This window comes from Balaenoptera acutorostrata, chromosome 14 (genome assembly GCF_949987535.1).
Source record: "Balaenoptera acutorostrata chromosome 14, mBalAcu1.1, whole genome shotgun sequence".
NCBI lineage: Eukaryota > Metazoa > Chordata > Mammalia > Artiodactyla > Balaenopteridae > Balaenoptera > Balaenoptera acutorostrata.
The window spans coordinates 3,050,926-3,067,680 of record NC_080077.1 but is presented as its reverse complement, the minus strand read 5'-3'; the positions used below and the strand labels follow the sequence as shown (position 1 = coordinate 3,067,680).

Genomic DNA, 16,755 nt, shown 5'->3' with positions numbered 1-16,755 from the left:
CCAGGACAGTCTTAACCACCAGCTATAAGGAACAGCAAAGTCTCATTCCAAAAGAGGAGAAGTTTGAATAGTAACTAGACCAACCAAATTTTGCACATTGCCTTTATTTTGCAGAAAATGCTTTCTGCTGATTGTCTTTGGCTACATTGTCAGAAGAAAAATATAAACAGTTGTAGGTTTAACAGTACAAGAGATTAGCTACGTATGCGTAAAATAAACACATTCTAGTGGGCAGAGCTGGACATTTCCATTTTAACTACAATCTGCCGTCCTCAACTATGATTTAATTCTGTCTTTCACAGCTCAGCTCCAACTGTGACCCCTGCCACAAAGGGGACCTGAAGGCTACTTGAAAGCAACAAGGAAGAGAATTAAAAGTGTGCTTTTTATCTCACTAGAGTAGGACCAGTGGAGTTTACATATTGATGTACCAGAGTCACCTATGTTCAGTACGAGAAACAAAGTTTCTGCATGCTAGCAAGTCATTTTTACTGTGAATCACGGCGAGTTAGGCCAACTGCATTGCTTCCACACTTGAATTCACCTGCAGCACACGAGGACCCAGGACGGCACTGCCACCACCGAGGAAGAACAAAGGTGGTGTCAGTGGGGCTCTCGATAAATAACAGAACGTGTATTCTCCTCTTATTTAAAGTGAGGTTAATAGGCCTTATTCCCTTCCCCCGCCCCATGAGCCTACCAATCAAATCAAGACTTGCTGCCACGAGAAAGTCATTGCATCTTTAAGACACAGGCTCCGGCTCACATGGACGGAGGTGACACGGGTGTCCATGAGGCTAGGAGGCGGGCTTGGGCCGAGGCGTCGTACTGGCTGTCGGCAATATCTGTGGCTGTGGAGGCCCCATCATACAGTGGGGATCCTGAGGAGGAGGGAGCCGAGACTGGGTGGGCGAGAGAGGCAGAGTGGGCAGAAGAGCCTCGAAAGAACTGGGCTCCCAGCCCGTTGGACATCCCTGCCGTCTGGGCACCGGGGGTGATGGTGCTGTTGCTCACAGACCACAGGCTGGGATACTGACTGAAATGGAAAAACGGAGAAACAGACGAGTCAGAGACCTGGGAAGGGGCTGCAGATCAGCTGCAGGAGGGGAAAACAAACCCCCCAAATCCCACTCCTGATCAGTGGGTCATATGGCAGCTTTCTTTCAAACGGGCCACTTCCTCTGTGTTATTAAACCACACTCTGACGTGCATCGAAGTTATTGTCTCATGCATTAACAATGAACAAAATCATTGGGACAAAATCAATAGCTAAGAAGGCTGCTGACGTAGACACAGCTCCTGGCAGAGCAAAATACTCCAGCTTTGCGCTCATGTTCAGAATCCAAAATTCTCAGATATACTGAATCAGATGTTTCAGAGGATGTACTTAAGCATCTGTTAACTAGCATGTCCCCCCACCCCCGCCGCAGTGATTCCTTCGAGGGAGACGACAGGCTTCTCAAACACTGAGTGGTGGGGGGTGAGCATCGAGGGGCTGCCGGATGGGCACCACATCTCAGCAAGCGTTAGTTAGCCTGACCCACGGCAGAAAGAAGTGCACCAGCAGTGAGACCCGGAAGCAAACCCCAATTAATTAGCTTTATCACGTTAGCCTTGTTCTGCGACCACCTCTGAGGCCCTGTTTCCCCATCTCTGAAAGAAGGAATTGGAAATGGGTATTAAACACCCCAGTCTGGGAACACAGGCTTGAATAGCATTACACTAGGCTACAATTTTGTTTCAGGAAAATGTCTCTCTCTTATAGTAGAATCCTTTTATAAATGAATAATGAGACCGTACGCTGTCGTGGGCTATACAGTTTACCAAGCCATGCCCTGCACTTCAGATGCACTTGAACGTGCAAACAGGCCTGAGTTAAGTGAGGTAGGTTACCATCCCCATTTTACAGACGCAAAGAAACAAGGCTCCAAGATGCACTGACATCCTCCAACATCCTCAGGGGGGGGCGCCTTTGTAACCTACAGATCATCCAATTTACAGCAGTTTTCTAGGTGCCTTCAGAGCCCTGGAAAAGCTTGCTGATTATGTATTGCTTGCTTTATTTTTAACAGTAGACAATTAGATTCTTATTTTAAAGGAACTGTTTCCTAAAAATAAAGAATTAAGATCTTAGGCAAATAGCGATATATTGTACACAGAAACTGCGTTGCTTTTGGGGTCAAGATGCCTTGTCTACAGACTCAGTCTGCTGTAAGCCAACTTGTCCAATCATTTAATATCTTTGAGCCCATTTCCTCATTAGAAAATGTGGACTGACCTCTAGCTTTGTTATTTTAGTTCTCTATTATAATAATCCTATGAAGAAATGCAATACATTTACCGACCGGCTTGATTTCTTTAAGCCAATCTCCCTCTATATAATTTTCAAGTTAAGAAAATAGTCATCATTCTTTACAAGTTACCCAGCATATACGTTAAGAACATTGATTCTATATCCACAGAAATCCAACAAAGTTATTTCCTTAATTTAAACCCGCCTGTCAAAAAAGTTTCTGGAAACATTTCTGCAAAATTCACCTACTGACCTCAATAACCCTGTAAAGACAGGCTGAGGCTGGGGTTACTTAGTACCCTTTTCTTTTTTTTTTTTTTTTTTTTTAAGCAAAACCAGTTTGTACCCTTTTCTTGAAGAAACAAGGCTCAAGAGACTTGTCCATCACAAGAACTAGTAAATAGCCAAGCCAGGATAGGGTCCCTGGTTCCCTTCCATTACAGCCCAGCTCCCATACAGCCTGAGGGAGCAACTGGTCTTCCCAGAGAACAGGCTGAAGCAGGAACTCACAGCAGTCATGTAACCTGGGGTCCCCGGACACACCTGGCTAAATGGTCAAGTTATAAACAAAAACCCAACACCCATAAGTGAAGGGCAGAATAGAGGCCAGTGAGTGAGATGGCATGAAGTCATAGGCACTCAGAGTTCCCAGGACAGTTTGCGTCATTCCCCAGACATACATTACCTAGAGCCCGTAGGAGGACCAGTATTCGGACTCATGGGGAGCATGCTGGTGTGGGCAGGCATTCCAAGGCTGGACCAATTGTCGTGGGATGGGAGCATGGACAAACATGCAGAAGAATTGTCAGAATAGGCTACGGGATGTAAGAAAGTGTCATTACTGATGGGATCTTCCAAGAGTGACAAAATGCATTGAAATACTACCAATAGCTGGAGCTACCCAACACTGAAAACAAAATGTGTGTGATATTAAGTAGAGAAAACAGTCCACTAGCCTGCTAAATTGGTCATCAAAGGCTAATACTTATTGTCAAATGTATATATTTGAATATATTCCAGTACCCAGGCTTTTTCTTTATCATTAGATCAATAGCTGCCCTGTAGAAACGGAATCCTACAATCACATGATCGAGGATTAATTATCTTTAAAAATAAAATCAATGTAATTTTAACCTGCCTTTTCCCCAAAGGATTATTTCTTAAGAATTAAAAGGGCTTTAGAAACCAGGCAAAATTTAAAATATGATCTTCTAGCCTCTGGTTGGACAACTATTTCCTTCCCAAATAAGCTCCTTTCATTTCAAATCAGCTTTAATTGCTTCATTGTTTTATGGTGTTCATTAGCTTTTTCCCTCCTTTTGGAGCCAGACAAAATGAAGTCTGGGCATCCGTGGTGTTAGAGAGAATTAGGTCCAGGGATCTTCATGGTCTGGCCCGCTGATCACAAGACTCAAGCCTGCAGCAGGGTCGCCTGGGGGCTTGTTAAACCACCAAGGACTGGGCCCACCCCTAGAGCTTCTGATTCTGTAAGTCTGGGGGCTTTTCAGATGATACTGGGGCTGCTGACCCGGGTACCACACTTGGAGAAACACACGTGTGTCAGTCAAGCTAGTAGCTCGAGTTCCTAGCTGGCCCGACATCATCACTTTCGAAGGTTTCATAAAATACCCAAACCTGGGCGCCTAGACATGGGCCCCTAGTCCTGGAGTAAGGACGCTCGAGCAATAACGGTCACATTCAGCCCTAAAGGCGCCCTGGACTGGACATCTCTGTGGTCGAGCCGGCAGTAACGTGGACATGAAAAGAAGGTCCCTCTTGAGCCGATAAAGGGCCTGCTCTCTGGAGCCCTGCACACTGCCTTGCCCCTTCCAGAGGTCTTCCGGCCACCCCCCAAAGCCCGGGCCTACTTCCGCTCAGGACTTACTTGGAGAATTGTTCCGATGCGCGTAAGGGCTGGGGTAGGGGGCTGGGCGGTGGTTCCTCAGGGCCGGGTACCTTTCACAGCCGTGCGTGGAGGGAAGAGAGAGGGGGCCTCCAAACTGAGGGTGAGGGGTGGCAGGTGGACACAGGGTGCTGGTTCCAGGAATCAACCACCCCCCTGCTGTGAGAGAAGAATGCTGAGTACCTGACTTTTGCATCATTTCCATTATGTAAAGGGCAGGAGGGGAATCCCCCAGAGGTCCAGTGGTTAGGGCTCCGCACCCTCACTGCCGAGGACCCAGGTTCACCCTGGTCAGGGAACTAAGATCCCACAAGCTGAGCGGCATGGCCCCCCAAAAAAACCCCAAAACACACAAACAAACAAAAACTAGTAAAAGACAGGAGGGCAGAGGCCAGGAAGTGGTGGATCTTTTGCTCAGGATTCGTGAACACCGAGGACCCAGCGGAGTCTTCAGGTGCCACAGGCTGGCCGAGGTTTCGAAACCCACAGAACAGCTGAAACCCTGGGAGACTGACCCCGACCTCAGCCAGCCCTGAGGCCTCCTCAACGCCCCCGGAATCCTCCCGGCCTCTTACGGGATGTTCCGTTCCCCCAGGCAGGTTAGCTTTCAGGGCCTAACTGCTGAGCTTGAATATAATGTAAAAAGAGACAGAATTCAGATTCAGAGCCAGGCGCATTCAGGACACACGGGGCGAGCCGTGCAGCGAAGCCCCTCCGTGCCCCTCCTCCCACCCCACACTGTCACACGGAGGGGCTCCTGTCCTGGCTGGAGGGGCACCCATGTTCTGCTCACCTTTCTTCTGCTTTAGGCCCACACTCTCCCCGCCTTACACATCAATCAGAAAATTGTTCCAACATTGCCCTGCCCTCCTTTAAAACTCCACTTTCTTCTCCATTTCCTTTTTAACTTTAAAAAAAAAATCAGAAAAACAACCACTAGAGGACAACCACTCTGGCTCCAATTCCCAAACTACAAACAATTCTTCAGACAACATCCAAATGAGGGGAAGGTCCAGATGTGGCCGCAAAGTTTGGGCTCCATCACTTGCCAGAGCAGTTGTTCATATTCTGCTCTGTGACGTGGCAGCCCATGAGCCACTTAGGAGAGCTGTTTGTTAAATTAGTCCATAAGATGGCAAGAAGGAGGGAAGGAAGAAGGAAGGAAGGGAGGAAGGAAGGAAGGGAGGGAGGGAGGGAGGGAGGGAGGGAGGGAGGAAGAAAGAAAAAGAAATAGAAAAAGAAAGAAATACACACAGTTTGAGAAGGCGGCCGTGCCGGTTCCTCCAGACCCCTGAAGTGAGCAGCCAACACTAACTTTCCTCTCTCAGGGTCCCCTCCCTGCGTGGAGAGGAGGGCTAGACACAGCCCTTCCTCCTAACAGACTCTGCTGCAGACCTGCATCACTTCGCTGGCTCATGGAACTCCTAAAGGAAGCTAGACTTAAAGCAGACCTTCCCATCCTACGCTCCACTGTTTCCAGCATGAGCTGATGGGCCCTTCCCAGAACCAAAGCAGGCTAAGGGGAAAACCACACGTGATCATAAGCATCGTTCCAAACATGGTCCTTCAGTTTTCAGTCATTAACAAAAAGAGAAACCATCTCAAAGTGGATATAAGAGCCGGGCTCTCCTCTTGCCCAACACAGCAGGGTGTAAACACACATCAAGGTGTCAGCCATCCATCCAGGCCACGGTTGGAGCTGCCTTGAAGCACAGCCAAAGAACCCCAGTAAACTCTCCCCAGGCTTCTCTGTCAGGAGCCCTGTGGGCTGGGGGGACATACGCAAGCCCCAGATGGAGCAGGGGCTGAGGGCCAGGTGCCCTGCACAGCAAACGGCGCCGTGCTCCCCACGCGCATCCAGAAGCCCTGTCTGCTCCGTCCCCAGCTTCCAGCTCCCAGCAGTCTAGCCCCCGAAACAAGGCGCATCTGGCCAGAGCGCAACAAACCGTACATGGGGAGTGCCCAGATTGCTGGCTGTCTCCAGGTTCTTCCATCATGTCCTTGTGATCGCTTCTGCCAAAGAAGTGCAGCGAATTGTCAAGGAGGACATTCAGAACATAGTATTTGCAGCAATAGTTCATCTTTCTGCACACTTCTTTGCTCAAAAGGTATAGTTAGAATTCTCTCACCTTTCCTTTGCATCAAGGAAAGCTTTTGCAAATGGATTGTATTTAATTTTAAGAGCTGTGATCTGAAAAACAAGAAGTTGCGTTTACTAGTATGTTGCTCATTCGCCAGAGGATTTAACTTGGCACCAAGAAATCAGGAACCACCAGCACCCCCCTTTAAATATTAAAATATAATCAGATTTATTTCCAGGTACATTTTTCTATTTGGATCTGAAGTAGCCGAGTAATCGTCATATTTTATAAAGAAGAGCACAATTATGAAAAGCTTTTAAGTGCTGATTTTCCGAGTGGAATTCACATTAAGTTTAACCTACTGCTGACAATATTCTGTGTGCATCAACCAAACAAACAGGGCTCAAAACATAACCCGGGTCTGCTTAGGAATAGTGACTGCTAGTTCTAGTTGGCAGTCAACACTGACAACTTGACCAGCTAATCACAAACCGTCTGTACTTTGGGGTCAGACTTAGATATGGATTTACAGGCACTAAACTGTATTCTGCATCTAGTTGACGCTTCACACCACAGATTTGGAAGGATGCCCCCAACCCTTTCAGGAAGATTCCCAGAGTAAGGAGAGGCCCCCCTTTCTCTGAAGTCCCGTTCGTAAATTCTCACAGTCCTTTAACCTAAATGTTTTATTCATCTTTTCATTTTGAGCCTTTAGTGGATGCTTCGAGTTTTGGATGCTTTTATGGAAAACTAAAGGGGAAAGTGCTTGAATGAGTACTTATTTTAAAACTTTTCTCCCGCTGTCCCAATTTTATAGTTACAGTAAATTACTTGAAAAGGCATTAATTATCAGTCTAAAAGTACAATAATCACACAGGCTCTTGGCATTCGCGGGAATCTCCAGCATCCAGAATCATCCAGACCGACGGCTGCCCGCGCCCCTCTCACCTCTTCATTCTGATAAGCGGTCACCGCTATGAACTGGGTCTCCGGGAAGCAGTGGCTGGTGATCATACGCTGTGGACCCCCAACTCTCACGATGTGGATTCGAGGCTCATACTTATGTAAGGAGTTCAACATGATCTGAGACACATAAACACGGGAATGGTGATCATCAAAGTCCTACCGTTAAGACAACAAAACATCCATATGTCCTGCTGAGGAGGAGAAAAATACATCCAAGATGCAGAAAATCCTGCAGCTCACAGGAAAATGTCTTTACTGTTGATGTTGGTAGGTTTCCCATTAGGTGCTGCTCTCACGACTAGTTTGGAAGAGGAATGTGAGATGCTGCACACCATTAAAGGCAATGAATGCCCATCACAAAATGCTTTGACCTGGTAAAGTTCTAAGGCTTCCAGGGCAGCTGCAGACAGCTTTAAATGCCTGAGCGAGATCGCAGCTTACGGGAACACCGGGTCTCCCAGTAACAATCCCCAGGTAAAGACGTTCTGTAGAGAAGGACAGATTTACAAGTTTGTTCAGACTCCACGCAGTAAATATGTGGACATATTCAGCTCTAAAGCGACCGGTGACTATCAAGACTGATATTTTCTCTACCCTTAGGAAAGTTGAGGGCTAGGACGCAAAAGTTCCCCAAAACTTGAGATCTGCCTGAGTGCTCAAAGGGGAGGCTTTGCGCCCTCTCCCCGCTCTCCAGGCCTTGGTGTTACCGTCGTCAGTTTACTATAAACAACACTGCAGGCTGAACTGAGGAAGGCAGATGTCACATCCGTGCACGCAGCGCCCTTCCAAGGCTCCCCGGGGACAAGGTGCAGAGTCTCGGGGCCCCTCCTCGCGTCGTCCGCCGCCCCGTCCCCGCACCCCCTCACACCTACCTGGCCCCCTCCATTGAGCTTGTTGGTGAGCTTGACTTTGCTGAAGGAGACCGGCGCCTTCATCCAGTGCGCCCCGAAGTTGGGCGAGTCGGGATGGATGTAGACGCAGCTGGGCGCCTGCGGCTCAGGCTTGCCCCCTGGCACCCACTCCCCGTTCACGTACTTCCAGCGGTGGTTGTCGGCCGCCACAAAGTCCAGCAGGAAGGAGTACATGGCGTTGGGGTCCAGGCCAGACACGTTCACCTTCAGCACCGGGAACATCCTCCTGGAAAGGAAGGAGCGCAGCTGGAGGACCCCGGATCTGACCCGTTAGAACGAAGAAGGCAGGGGCATCTGCATTTGGAGCAAAGAGGAGCCCCCTTGGGACCTTACAAAAGGGACGCCCGAGCTGCCCCCTTCCCCGGACTCTCCTAGATCCACAAGCGCCCTCCTCACTACCCCCCGGCCTCCAGAGGCGGGGCGGGAGAGGACCTGGCGGAGGGTTGCAGCAGCCGGGTCCAGCCCGCGGGGCAAGCGTGGGCGAGGCGCAGCTCGGGGGAGTCCCCCGGGAGTCCCTCCTGCCCAGAAGGGTGAGGATAACGCGAAGAAGTCTCAGAGGGACAATTAGGGGCCACAAGGGTCTGTTCCCCAGTCTGAGCGGAAACGAGCAAGAAGACCGGGAGAACGTGTTGGAAGGTAAGGAACTCTCCAGCCCGGCTGCCCGGCCCGCCCGAGCGCGTGGCACACGCCGGGCTGGTGCGCGCCCACCTGCCGTTCTTGGTCACGATCATCTCGTTGGTGAGCGCCTTGAAGCGCAGCCACAGCTCGCTCTCCTCCAGGCCCACGCGCAGCTCGCGTTCCGTGGGGTCGCCCTTCTCGCTGCCCGCCTGCAACTCGCTCTCCACGGCGCTCAGCAGGTGGTCCACGCGGTACTGCAGGCTCTTCCCCGCGCCCTCGGCGCCGGGGGAGCTCATCCTCCCGCCCGCCCCCTCCCCACCGCCCCCCGAAGCCCCGACTTGCTACCCGAGAGCCACCTTCGCCCCAGTAGGCGGCCGCTCTGCCAGGAAGAGGGGCCGCTCGGGCCCAGACCCGCGACGGCGCCCGGGTGCCAGCACAGACCTGGGAGGAGGGCGAGGGTAGAGATCCGGGGGGAGGGGCGGGGGAAAGGGGCGGGGGGAAGGTTATTCCACTTGAACTCCCGCAAGGAGCTACTGGAGGAGGTCTCCGGGGAGAGAAAATCGCCCCTCGGCATAAATAGAGCCTCGAGAGCCGCCGAGGGGGGCGCGGCGGATTGGGCCGCGCGCCCTTTGAAGTGCCGGGGCCGCTGCCCATTGGCCGCGAGCGGCCATATCAGACTGAGCCGGGCGCGCCGCGGAGGCGGGGGGCCAACAATGGGCTCCCGCGCCTGCTTTCTGTAAATCCGGAGCCAGGCCCCGCGAGCCCCGGCCCAGCGCCTACACCTCCGCCCTCCTCCAAATGTTTGCACCTCCATCAAAGCGGCCGGGCTGGCCCCGAAGGCCGGGAGGGGATGGGGGACGGACGGGGTGGGGATGGACGGGCAGGGCTCCCGAGCTCGCCCCGGCACGCACCTCGCCGAGGAGTTGCCCGGCTGCCCGCGAAGCTCCCCAGCTCTCGCGCGCGGGGCCCTCCTCTCTCTCTCGAAGCGCAGCCGGGACCCCGCAGGTGTGCCAGCCTGGAGTCGCACCGCGGCTCTCACCTGCGCCCGAGCCGGCGTCCGTCCCTCGCCAGCGACCATCGCGCACAGCCCCGCTTAAGGGCGCGCCCTGTGCCTAGCCCGGGTCGGGCTGGTCTCCGCTCCTCCGAAGGCCCAGCCCGCCGCCGAGCCCGGTCCCGTCCCGACACGTCCCTCGGCCCGCGGCGCTTCAGGTGACTCCGCTAACACCCGCGACCATGGATCAGCCCACCCGGCGTCCCCTGTTCTCCGCAGCCCTCGCCTGTCTGGAAAGGGAGGGCCCACGCTCGGAGTGTCTGCCCGCGGGCCCGTCCAGAGCCCCGAGAGGGAGATAGGCCGAAATCAACCAACGACCCCTTTGGGGATGTTTTCTCGCTCCCCCCTTATCCAAGCAGGACTCTGAGGACGAGGTCTGTGCGTGCACGGAGTGTAACCCGAGAGCTGGCTCCACTTCTGTGGGGTTTGGTCTCTGCTTTCGCGGAAGGTGGGAGTGGGAGGGGGCGGGCCGGGCTTTCCCGGCGAGCCGGGTTCCAGGTGCGTCTCCCCACCCGGCCGGCCGCAGCGCCCGGCCGTGCGGGGCTCGAGTGGTTTATTACCTTTCGGGGAGAACCTCCGCGAGGAGAGCGAAGGAAAGGTGACAATGAGCAGGAAATAGTTCAATAGGGCCTCTTCAGACAATAACATTCCTCCTAAAACGGGAGCCCAGGAAGGGGGACGGCAGCAGATGCTCGGCGTCGGGACGCGGTCTGCGCGCCTCGGAATCGCTCGCTAAAGAGGGCGCGTGGTCCCAGCCTCGGTGCCTCGCGTCTGCTCGGCGCTCACCCCACCTCACGCCCTCTGGGAAAAGCCACGCATCGGCGGGGCACCCATTGCGAACAACCCTGCGCCTTCGCAAGGGGGCTGGCTCTGCGGGGAGGTCTTGGAATCTGCGCCCCGCGCTAACCCTGCCCTGCCCCGCGCGGGGCCGGGCTCGCTCCGGGGTCGAGGACGCCGGGGGACCGCGGGAGGGACCGCGCGCCTGCAGCCCCCTGGGGAGGGGTGAGCGCGCTCCCCGGCCTGCTGCCTTTCCGCCCCTCTCCAGATGGGGCCTGCGGAGTCGCGAGGCCCGGCGCACCCCGTCACTGTCGCATTTCTCAGTTTCTTTTGTTGTCTAGGATGCAAGGAAATGCCCGGGGAGCTGACCCGAGGGGGAAAGTTTCCTTCTGGAAAGAGGCACCAAAAGGACCTCATTTGCTCCCGGCACCCGGACCCTGCTGAGTCGCCTTCCACCGGGCCCTTCGGGCCATAGGCTTTGGGGGGCTTTCCGGAGAAATTAAAAATGTCTAAAGGTCATCTGTGCGGTTGAGACCTCCCGAGCCTGCGCACTTAGAATAAAGGGGGGTGGGTGTGAGGTGGAGGGGGAAGAAGCGTGGGTACCAGGCAGTGGGGGATCTCTAAAACCCCCGGCCGGGAGCCAGGCTTAGGACACTCCTTGACCCCTGAGGCGGGAGCTCTCTTGGCGCTGATGCTTCGGGGTCGATTTTCCCAAAGTCTGGAAGCGCGGGTGAGGACCCGCGGGTTTACCAGGTCGCTCCAGTAACTGTGGTTCCGATTTCAATTCGGCTTCACAAGCGGGAGGGGGCACGGACAAATAAGAACAAAGCCCCGGCAGAAAAGAATGTTAGCTCTCAAACGTGAGCAGCGACATTTCTTCCCTCCAGAAGGAAGGTCCAGGGTTCCAGAGCGGCGCGCGGAAAGCTCAGCGCGCAGCTGGGCGAGACGCCGGGGCTTAGGGGCTGCGCCGTAGCTGCGGAGGTCTCCCGACTGTCACCGCCTCGTATTTTTCCTTTCTTCTCTGTGCCTGATTTTCTGGATCTTTGTTCCTTGGTTCTCAGGATAAGCGTCTCCACTCTCCGGGTCCTTTCAATGAAGGCTGCCGTGCATGACAGTTTACAGCCAGAAACTTCCTCCCGCCCAGCTATAAAGAATTCCCAGTTAATAACAAGGTGCTTCCTTGGGGGGAGGAGGGGCCAGGGCTCCCCAGATGTTTCTTTCCCAAGATCTTTCTCCCGTTGGGAAGTCTAGCCAGCCGGCCCAGAAAAATAAGTGAAGGCCTTACGGCTGGGCCTTAGGGTCCACCAATAACTTAGGAAACACTTTACAAAAAAGCACATACACACACACACCGCTCATATCCCAGAGACGCGGTTTTCCCCAGACCCACCTCCCTCTCAGGCAACAAAACCATCTGTCTTGTGGGAGCGGGTATCAGTGGTGTCGTAACAGGCTCCAGGGCACTCAGGGCAGCGGAAGCGTTGTGGGACCCCCGCCACGCCCTCCAGTTTCCTTCTTTTCTTTTTTCTTCTTCCTTAAAAAATAAATTGATTTTTGATTCTATAATGTGTGCTCACTGTAGACTATACTATACACATGATGGATGTACATATCTTTATGTACATCATGTGCGTGTGCTCGTGTGTGTGTGCGCGCACGTATGAAAATGCAAACCTCAAGCGCTAATCACTGCATATGTGGGTGTGTTTTCCTCAACTTTTTTTTTTCATTCTGTTCTTCTGGTGAGCCCTTCTTCCACACTGGTTAAGCAGACTTAACAAAAGCATTTGAGTCCTAAATTTAAGACAACATATAAAGGACGCTTGATAGCAACTCTTTTCTGTCACTAGTGGTTTTTCTGTCTATCCCGCTGAAAGAAACCTGATGAAGTTTGTTATGGTTTTTAAAGTTGCACAGTATAATTCTTTAGACTCCTTAGCATTGAAAGTCTTCAAAGGCCATTGGGTTGTCTGGGGCATCTCTGGTTTGTGGAGGAGAGCAAAGACTTGTTTCTCAAAGTCTTTCTCAGTCGTGTCTCAGCCCTGGACCTGGCTGACCCATCACTGCAGCCCCAGGAAGAGGGCAGTCGGGCTATCATTTTGAGCTTCCAGACCTCTCTCCAGAAGTGCAGGGGAGGGTGTGGCCTTGGCAGGTGTGGAGTTGGATTATTAGCCCAAGGAAGTGCTTCAAGACCAAATCCATCCTGGCTATACTTTCTCAGCCACAAAGCTTTGTCACAGATGACAGTGTACGGTTTCCTGATGGGCGTTCACACACTAAAAACAAACAAACAAGCCTGGTGAGGCTGAACGCCTGGGATTGTGACTTTTCTCCGTAAGACTCCAGCGCAGTTGCCTCCGTCCTGGAATCCCAGGCAGCAGAGGAGAAATCTGTAGGTGGCTGGATTGTGGTCCCTTCTGTGGCGGGTAGCTTGTTCTCCTGGGTTCTTGAGTTTCTCAGGCCTCGTAGTTCATAGTTTGTCTTCAGGGTGGAATGTCTTTTTCCCGGTTTTTCCAGGAAGGCCGGGAGAGCCCTTTCAACCATCTCTTCAGCTCTGGCCTGTGTTGTGGTAACAATTTTAGTCCTTCTGTTTCCACCTTATCTGTGCTTCCAAATCAGATTTCTTGCCTGTTCTCAGCTTCTCCACTGTTTCATCCCTTAGCCTTTTCTGCATGTATTAAGTGGCTTGTGAAATGTTTTCCCCACACCACTCTGTCAGTTTGCTTTTCTCTGTCACTTTTGGGTTTTACTGCCTCCAGTGAAGAGTTTCTTTTTCTGCTGTCGCCTCGGTTTTCTGACAGTCCCTTGCCCCTGCCTTGCATCACAATCTCCTCGCTCCTTGAGGCTCTGTTTCTTAGAAGCCATGGTTTTGTGTCTCACTGAAAAGGCCAACCAGTTTTCTGAATTCATCTTTTGGTCCCTGCCATTTATTATTTCCAGAGGCTGCTTCTCCTCTGAGTTTTAGGAATAACCCCATTGCCCCTCACCCGTAACACTTGGCTCCCTGCTATTTTCTCTCCCCACCTACACCTCCTCCCTTGGGGCGGTGTCCCCAGCCTGCCGGCTGCTCCAAGGACCCCTCGCAACCACACTGTGAGGCAGGCGAGGTGCAGGGTCTGTCTTACTCACTCGAACCAGCACTTGACTCCTGCTGTTGAGCGCCTGCATTGGCAAAATTGGGATGCCGCCAGCATATGTGCAGTTAAGGAGAAGCAGGAGCTCAAGATCCCCCTGGAGACCTGCTAGGGAGCATTTTAATGATGTGGGCGAAACATTAGCCCTTAACATTCATGAAAACGCAAGAGCCACAGAATGCAGAGCGGCCTTTCTTGAGTCACTACTCATTGACTTGAATCGCCCATCGTCCTGAAGACAGTAAAGCAAGGGTCCCCTGTGGAGCTGTGTACAAAATGAGACCCAAGAATGAAAAGAAATTAGCTCTTCCAAGGGAAGCAATGAGGGTGAAGCAGTGGGAACATCATTTCGGGTATAAAGTTACTCAAGAAATCACGCCCGGGAGCTCTACCCAATCATTTAATCGGTGACCTTATGAAATGGCATGTCTCCTTTCTCTATACCTTAGTTTAGAAAATCCTACTTTGGCACTGAATTAAATCTGAAGTCCCAAACCAATTCTCTTATAGGAAAGAACGCTGGAAACAAACGGATTTGGGAGTGACTGGTATACACTGCTTATGCTGGACCAGCTCTGAGGTTCCCAGTGTAACTATTCAGCAGGAAAGGCCGACATTACGTCCCAAATGAGGCCAGGTTGTGATTGCTGCTGTGAGAGGGGTTGGTACAGCAGGCTCTGAGCCCAGAGATTCAGGAGCCTGACCCTTCCTAGAGGAAGCAGCAGGGAGAGGGCAGGGTTCCAGGCCCAGGAGTGGGAGGGAGACTGCTCTTTCTATGGAAAAAACAGTATGCAGTGTGGCCAGATGTTGAATTGGAGCGCAGGCAGAGACCTGAGGGAGGCTGCGTGCAGTGGGGTTTTAGTGCCTTGATTCTGGAGCAAAGCTGAGGACGACTTAGACTGGACTTTTACTGACAGTGGAGACTCCACAGACCCAATCACCTACTTAATAAGAACAAAGGGGGGCTTCCCTGGTGGCGCAGTGGTTGAGAATCTGCCTGCCAAGGCAGGTGACATGGGTTCGAGCCCTGGTCTGGGAAGATCCCACATGCCACGGAGCAACTGGGCCCGTGAGCCACAACTACTGAGCCTGCGCATCTGGTGCTTGTGCTCTGCAACAAGAGAGGCCGCAATAGTGAGAGGCCCGCGCACCGCGATGAAGAGTGGCCCCCGCTCGCCGCAACTAGAGAAAGCCCTCGCGCAGAAACGAAGACCCAACACAGCCAAAAATAAATAAATAAATTTATAAAAATTAAAATGGAGATTTCTTTAAAAAAAAAAAAAGAACAAAGGGGACGTTAAGACAGGAGGGCCAAGTCTGGCGGGAAAGCTTACGGTGAGGCCGGTGTGCTAGGTGCCCGCGTGGTTTGGGAAGAGGACGCTGCCGGAGGGCAGAGGTCAGCAGGCAGGTATGGGGGTGGGGCACTGGGCAGGCTTTTGAGACGGTGGGATTCTGGGATCTTCATGGAATAGATAGGAAGAACTCTAGAAAGGTATGCACTGTACCCTAGAAACTGTGGGGGCACTTTTAGAGACTTCTTGAAGAAATTCCCGTATATACCACAGACAAAGACGAAAACAAGGGAGAATGAGAGACATTGTAAGGATATTTGGGGAAGGCCTATCTGGGGGAGGGGGAAAGAGGGGAAGACAGACGGAGCCCGGAGCAGAAATCTGCAAGAGCATTTGGAGGGCCGGCGGCTGCAGCTGGGGTGAGAACAGAGAGCTGGAGGGTGACATGGGGAGCGCCCCGAGGGAGAGCCGGGAGCTGGGACGACAAGAAGGAGGGGCTAAAATGCATCCTCCCTCCATATCAAGCACCAGACTGATAGTAAAAAACGGGACAAAGGGGAGGGCTTGGCATGTCTGTGAGAAAAGAGCCCCAGTCAATGGTTCCCACCACGGGGACTTTGCCAGCTGAAAAGAAGCCGCTGAGGAGGAAAACCCATTTGGAAATTAGGATTCGCACGTTCTACAGCCTCAACTCACACAGCTTCCCGGGTCCAGCGTGTCCCAGCCCGAGAACACAGGCAGGAGGAAGTAACATTCACCGCGGTCTATTATATGCGAGGAGTCCTGCATATGTTATCAGCCAGACATCAGCTTTGCAAGGTGGTGAGAGCTCCTCTTTTATATTCAGGAAACTAAGGCTCCAGAGAGGGGAAAATGGAGAGCAGCTGGATGTCTGATTTGTCTTACTTTAAACTCATCTTGTTTTCACCAAACTAGGTTAAATATATGGAAAGTGGAAACAAATGGGTTTATCTCTCTCCTACCCACCACATTCAAAAAACTATTTATAAATGGAATGTGGCATATGTGTGTGCGTATGTGTGCGTGTGTGTGTGTGTGTGTGTGTGTGTGTTGTTTGGCGAGGGGAACTGGTTGGCTTAAATACTTTGAAAAATCTGAAAAAAAGTTTCGTAATACGAAGGATGACAATATAGTAGGAACTGGAGGAGGAAAAAATCTCATCCTCAAACAACTCGCAATCCAGTTGGAGATGCTGATCAGAGAGAAAAGCAAAGGCCAAATAGTGCTTAAGCCTGAATACATCATCCTAATTGTGCTTCCAAAGCACCCTATGTAAGTCAGGATTATTATCCTCCTTCTTTTAAAAATTTTCATAGTAAAATAAAATGTAGATCAGAGAGGTAAAGAAGTCTCCCCAGGGCCACAGAGTTCATGTGGAGCTGTAACTCCAAGTTATACTAGTGGACTACAGTAATTCCAGAACAGAAGTAAGTAGGAAGACTCAAATTGTGTTCTTGGTCTTTGCCCGATTCATTTTTTGTCAACTTGTATAACTTTCAAAGATCATCATTAACCTCAGAGGCTGGCTTTTAAAAAAAGACCATTCTACTATTGTAGCTACTTCCTTTGGGTGCTAGAGGAATTGGTGAGGTGAAAGGCACTGAGAGAGGGACTTCCCCGGCGGTCCAGTGGTTAAGACTTCATGTCTCGAATGCAGGGGGCCGGGGTTCGATCCCTGGTCAGGGAACTAAGATCCCACATGCCGCGC

General features: G+C 52.1%; 1 protein-coding gene across 3 annotated transcripts; it reads right to left on the bottom strand.

Annotated features, from left to right (window-relative positions):
• Window positions 1-762: 762 nt before the first annotated feature.
• TBXT (T-box transcription factor T) lies at window positions 763-9,068 on the bottom strand. Of its 3 annotated transcripts, none has more exons than XM_028167462.2 (8): window positions 8,863-9,068; window positions 8,116-8,380; window positions 7,226-7,360; window positions 6,326-6,387; window positions 6,148-6,209; window positions 4,179-4,355; window positions 2,979-3,108; window positions 763-1,036 (listed from the first exon to the last, which is right to left on the bottom strand). In XM_028167462.2, the coding sequence occupies exons 1-8, from the start codon at window positions 9,066-9,068 to the stop codon at window positions 763-765; spliced, it is 1,311 nt and encodes a 436-aa protein (XP_028023263.1). The 3 variants fall into 3 exon arrangements, with proteins under 3 accessions (XP_028023263.1, XP_007186137.1, XP_007186138.1); XM_007186075.2 differs by having other exon boundaries at window positions 4,179-4,352; XM_007186076.2 differs by lacking the exon at window positions 4,179-4,355.
• Between the last annotated feature and the right edge of the window lie 7,687 nt (window positions 9,069-16,755).